The sequence below is a fragment of the Peromyscus maniculatus genome, chromosome 6, assembly GCF_049852395.1.
Source record: "Peromyscus maniculatus bairdii isolate BWxNUB_F1_BW_parent chromosome 6, HU_Pman_BW_mat_3.1, whole genome shotgun sequence".
Taxonomy (NCBI): Eukaryota; Metazoa; Chordata; class Mammalia; order Rodentia; family Cricetidae; genus Peromyscus; species Peromyscus maniculatus.
The window spans coordinates 4,004,001-4,010,000 of NC_134857.1; the positions used below are offsets into that span (position 1 = coordinate 4,004,001).

Sequence of the window (6,000 nt, forward strand, 5' to 3'; positions counted from 1 at the left end):
CCTACCTGAGGGCCCTGTGGGCAGACTTCCCGGCATAGTTGATGTAATCGGCACTGTGCTGTGTGAGGCCTAGGGACGGCTGTCCCCTGAACCTTCTCATTGATTTTTCTTCTCACCGTTTGTTGCACAGAACTGTCTCTCAGGTCCATGGGCCTGTGGATCACCGGCAGATCTTGGGCTTCAGGACCCTACAGGTCTGGGTGGGGTTCTCATAGTCTCCCAGGCACTGATGTCCTTATCTGGGGACTGTGTTGATTACCCAGGCTGTGGACATGTCACTTACCTGTCACGCAGCAGATGTGACCATTAGAATACCGAAAGTGAGATTTTGTATGTGTAAATACTGCCTTATGCGGGTGGGGGGGACTTTGAAATCCCCTGATGGAACCCCAGATTTCCTGCCTTTGCCATGACCAGGAGCAGCAGAGAGCAAGCCACACTGGCCACGCCCACTTGACTGTTCGAATCAGTAATCCAGCCTTGTGCAGACTGCTTCTCACAGGTCTGGGCCAGCACACACCCTTTGTCCCTTGTAGCAAAGGCAGCGAGACTGTCTTCACTAGGAGGATCTGTGATTTCTTGGTGGAGAGGAAGCTGAGACAGTGAAGGGCTTTTGCACAACCCTCTGAGTTTTTTCTCTACTGATACTTGGTACCGAGGCAGGCGTTATCTCAGGAATCTGATAAGCCACAGTGAGTCATTTGCTTGGGAACTGAATTCCTAGACAATACTTCACCATTTTTTTAAAAAATAATTTTAAACATCCTAAATCAACTTAAACTTTTAAAAAATGTTTTGTTTTTCAGATTCATTTATTTTTTATGTACATTGGGGTCTTGCCTGCATGTATTCCTCTGTGAGGGTGTCAGATCCTCTGGAACTGGAGTTAAACAGTTGTGAACTACCATGTGGGTGCTGGGAATTGAACCCCGGTTCTTTGGAAGAACAGCCAATGCTCTTAACCGATGAGCAGTCTCTCCAGCTCCCAGTTTCACGTTTTAAAATGTGTTAAATTGACTTACTATTTTAAGAGTGTTAAAACTGATGTTTATCATCTTTCTTGCCAAAGGCTTGTTCTGGACAGAGGACTGGACCTTTAGAGGAAGGAGGGAGAGGAAAAAAGGGAATTATGTTTATTGAGTACAAAGATGTTGGGAGGGGTCTTATCTCTTAATAGTCTGTTGGCAAAATAAAAAATAGCTCTAGACCACTATATTCCGAATGCTTTTGCCCACCAAGATCAGTTGTCATATACTGTCGTGTCTTGTCTTTATTTGGAGTGTCCTTGAGGCAGAAGGCCATCTCCGGGCAAGTTACATTCCTCTTGGCCCAACAAGGATCTGTCTGTTAAAACAGTAACTAAATAACATGTAACTGTATGACATCGTAAAGATTAGCCACATTTCACCTCAGATTTCATAATGTTCACATATAAGCTTTGTAAGCTTGTGCATGAACTCTGTGAACATTTGTGCTTTTCATGTCAAAGGTGAATATGGGTACTCAAGCGGTTTCAAGGGTATTTATTAAGTGCCCTACAGATGCCAACCACTGTGATAACCTATAACGTTTGAGCATTTTACCATGATCTGTGTGGCTGTGTACCAAGGTGTTCTATAACTAACTTGGCTTAAATCACAGATATAAGCGGGAACTATGGCGTTTTTCTTTCTGCCGTGTGCTGTAAACATGACAGCAGCTATAGGCTGAGCATAAGCCAAGCCCAGACAACTTCTCATGGAATTACTTTCCTGTCTGTCAATCCATGTTCAACAGTGAGATGGCAGGAGCTTTCCCAAACCATGGCACCACTCCTGGAAGATGGGACATTCCCGTCAACATGCATGAGCTCCTGTGTCCTTTCTGTCATTTCCATGCTTTGCATGTGACCCATTAACTTGGCACCCAGGCAGGCAGATTCACTGTTCAGGAAGGGGGTGGAGCCCTGGGAAACCAAGACAGTGACTGACTCATGCAGGGTGGTTCCTTGCAGGCCTTGTTCCAGGCTGGAGAGCTGAAGTGGGGGACAGATGAAGAAAAGTTTATCACCATCTTTGGGACACGCAGTGTGTCTCATTTGAGAAGAGGTAAGTAAAAACATGATTTGAGACCAATGCTTTGCGAAATCTGGAAAGCGTGTGGGCAAGTCTGAGAAGACACCTGCCCCAGAGCAAAATCAGTTTTCAGTTTGATCTGGAGAAATCTCACAGATCTTGACACTGCTATTGTAGCTCTTACAAAGTTAGATGCCCTCCGCAGTCTTTCCACCCTCAGAGGTGATGAGGGACACCAAGGAGCGTCTCACTCTAAGAACTTCCCTACATGTTGGTCCCTAAGACTTCCTATGCATCCATTCAGTCCCCATGCCAGTGTCAGTTTAGAATTAGTTTGATGGCAAGCGACAGAAACCCCTCCTCATGGCTTTAACAGTTGGTCGGTCTCTATTTCCTCGGGTACAACGAGGTTGATTTGGCAGGACGTGTATCTCTCTGCTTTCCTGCCACACTGCCCTCTGTGCTAACCTGTCCCTTCTTTACCTCCTCATCACAAGATGGCTGCTGTAGCTCCAAGCCTCATTTTCATAGCAGAAAGAGGAGAAAAAGTTAAACCAGTCATATTTATTGATCACCTTTTAGAAGGAAGGAAATGGGCTTTTCAGAATCTTTCGCAGCAGATTTACCTGGTGGTCTCGCTGATGCCAACCAGCAAGAGGCCAGGAAATCAGCACTTATGAAACAATGTGTGGAATCCAAGCATGGTGCTTGGGCTTAGCACACGGTGGCCCTGGCAGTGAGGAGGGCGGGTTTCTCCAGCGAGTATGGACGCATGTTCTTTCTTATTTTTCTAGTGTTTGACAAGTACATGACGATATCAGGATTTCAGGTTGAGGAAACCATTGACCGAGAGACTTCAGGGAACTTGGAGCAGTTGCTCCTGGCTGTGGGTAGGTGAATTCACATGTGTGCAATATTTACTGTGGTAGGAATTGATTTCATCCAGTTGAAGCTAAATCTGAAAATCATCACGTTTCTTCATGGAAAGTAAGGGAATGATTGACATTGGATAAACCAAACTCCTGAGATTTCCTTTGGGAAGTCTAGGTTGATGTTGTGGAGACATGGTTATTTGCCTGATTATGTGTAATACTAAGAGCATTAGTAAGACTCATTTTAAAATCACATTAAACATAGTACAGCCACCTGGGTGGTGGTGGCGCAAACCTTTAATCCCAGCACCCAGGAGGCAGAGCCAGGTGAATCTCTGTGAGTTCGAGGCCAGCCTGGTCTACAGAGCGAGATCCAGGACAGGCACCAAAGCTACACAGAGAAGCCCTGTCTCAAAAAAAAAATACAGCCGCATGTGTTGGCACACACCTTTAATCCTAGCACTTGGGAGGGAGAGGCAGACTGATCTCTGTAAGTTCGAGGCCAGCCTGATCTACAGTGAGTTCCAAGACAGCCAGGGCTACACAGAGAAACCCTGTCTCGGAAAAACAAATAAATGAAAAATAATACTGTGGCCCTCTGATGCTGTGGATGTTATCACAGAGGCTTACCTTTCTGTGGGGTTTTAGAATTCTTTTGAATACTGTCCTCACCACTTTTCATGCAAACTGAGAAATTATCATCTGACTAGAAAAAAAAGTGTATATCTTTGATGTGACAGGAGATGGGATGGTGCTTGTTTTTGGGTTAAATAATTGGGAATTTTAAGTGCTCAGAAGAACTGGAGAAGTCAGTTTGCAGTCAACTATGGTTTTTTTTTTTTATTTATTTATTTTTTTTTTTTTAGCCAATCCCCAAATCCTGAGGTCCTGGTTTCACATGGTCTGAAGGCGGCCTATCTGTCTATCTGCTCTGAGCATTTGACTTAGAGCTCATTCCAGCTGTTTTTTTCTGAAGAATGAGCAAGAGTTACGAAAGAGCCAACTTTGTGAGCTGGAAACTTGGCTCTTTCATGATGGAGACAAACATGAACGTCACAGTGATTCTGAGCACTTACTTAAAATTCTGTATTATTTAACCTGAAAACAACCACCATCCCATCTCCTGTCACGTCAATGATAATGATTTTGTCCCCTAGCCAGGTGATAATTTCTCAGTCTGCCTGGAAAGCTGTTTTTCTTCATCTTTGAAAAGGAAGAATAAATCTCACAGCTGAAGGATTGTCTTTTTTTCTACCACCAAGTTTTTATATGCGAGGTGTCCTTTGCTGGGTGGACTGTGGTCTGCACAGCCTTAACTGTGTCAGTTGTATGTGGCAGGAGGAGAGCCGCTTCCTTGTCAACCTGGCCCTGTGGACTGCAGTGTGGACTGCAGTGTGGACTGCAGTGTGGATTGCAGTGTGGACTGCAGTGTGGACTGCAGTGGTGGACATCCAGCCTGCTTATAGGAATTGTGAGTTTTAGTTTGGAGGATTAGGAGAGAACACAGGAAGTCAGTCCAAGTGCCTCCAGAGAGTGTAGTAGTCTTCTTGTATCATCTGATTTGAACATCTTGGAACAGAAACTTCCAAGCTACTTGTATACCTTATCAGTGATGAAGGCTACTCATCATACTCATGAATAATTACTCAGGTGCTAGCAAAGACCTCAGAGAACAAAAGGTACAGAGAAGACTCGAGCCTTTGGCCCAGTGCCATTCTGTGCCTGCATAGACCTCTGGGGGAGAACCAAGCCAGCGTCTAAGAAAATGGTTGGTGAGGAACCCCAGTAGCACATCTCACTTTGGTTTTTTGTTTGTTTGGTTTTTTTTTTGGTTTTTTGAGACAGGGTTTCTCTGTGAAACAGTCCTGGCTATCCTGGAACTCACTCTGTAGACCAGGCTGGCCTCGAACTCTCAGAGATCCACCTGCCTCTGGCTCCTGAGTGCTGGGATTAAAGATGTGTGCCACAACCACCCAGCTGCACATCTCACTTTTACACTTAGAAACAGAGCTAGGAACACAAGACAGTGTTTGCATTGTGATAACATCATTCTTCTCATGTCAGAATAGCATCTGATAGTTATATTATGTGTTTTCTTAGTGAAGTCTATTCGGAGCATACCTGCCTACCTTGCAGAGACCCTCTACTATGCTATGAAGGTGAGTGGACCCTGGGAACCTTCTGTCTAATGAATGCATCCTTCTCTGTCTGATTATGCTTTAGACAACAGCCTGGAGTTTACTTCTTCAAATGTGTACCCTGTTTCTACTAAACTGCTAGACTGAAGTGACTTAAGTCAATCCAGGGGCATTTGATGCTGTATATGAAGACTTTCAACATCTCTGTTCTTTCTCCTTTAAAGGGTGCTGGGACGGACGATCACACCCTCATCAGAGTCGTGGTGTCGAGGAGTGAGATTGATCTGTTCAACATTAGGAAGGAGTTTAGGAAGAACTTCGCCACTTCTCTGTATTCTATGATCAAGGTAGAACTTTTTCTTATGTTGGAAACCCAGAGCCAGACAGTGGGCAGCATGCAGGATGGATGAAAGAATCCTCCAGTTTGTGTGCTCAATTACACATTTTAGTCATAGGAGCAGAGCTGGGTTACCGGCATGGCAGGGCCCAACAGACCCAAGACTTGGCCCGTGGTTAGACTGTGTTCTTCTGTGTTTCCGCAGTATCAGCTGTCTTTGTGAATGCCTCTCTCGGGTCACCTTTTCTCTGCTGTCAGGTCCTGTCTGCAGTAAGGGTCAAGGCCAATACTGCTATCACTGTAAAAGCTGTGACCTTGACATTTGGCAGTTGTTCTTTTGACAGCCTTTCTTGTGGGGGCATAAAAGTTACTGCGGACCGGACCGGGTAGAGCAGGGTTTCAGTTAGGCAAAGTTTTGCACTTAATGTATGTGGTATGTGTGCTTGTGCTGAAGGGCACTAGACAGTTGGCACACTTAAGACACTAGTATTTCACACATACTGATATATGAGGCAAAGTTGAGAAAATCATGTTCTGTGCTTGTGTTTGAGGAAAAGCCACAGCAGCCAGGTGGCCCTGAATCTTTGTTAGCCTAAGAG

The 6,000-nt window shown here is 45.0% G+C and overlaps 1 protein-coding gene across 2 annotated transcripts in view; it reads left to right on the plus strand.

Moving 5' to 3' along the window:
* Positions 1–6,000, plus strand: part of Anxa5 (annexin A5) — a 30,334-nt gene that overhangs the window by 23,521 nt on the left and 813 nt on the right. For both annotated transcript variants that reach the window (XM_042278977.2, XM_006971097.4), the window contains exons 9-12: positions 1,994–2,087; positions 2,849–2,944; positions 5,027–5,085; positions 5,289–5,411. In XM_042278977.2, the coding sequence (XP_042134911.1) occupies positions 1,994–2,087; positions 2,849–2,944; positions 5,027–5,085; positions 5,289–5,411 (372 nt within the window). The remainder of the gene's footprint in view (positions 1–1,993; positions 2,088–2,848; positions 2,945–5,026; positions 5,086–5,288; positions 5,412–6,000) is intronic.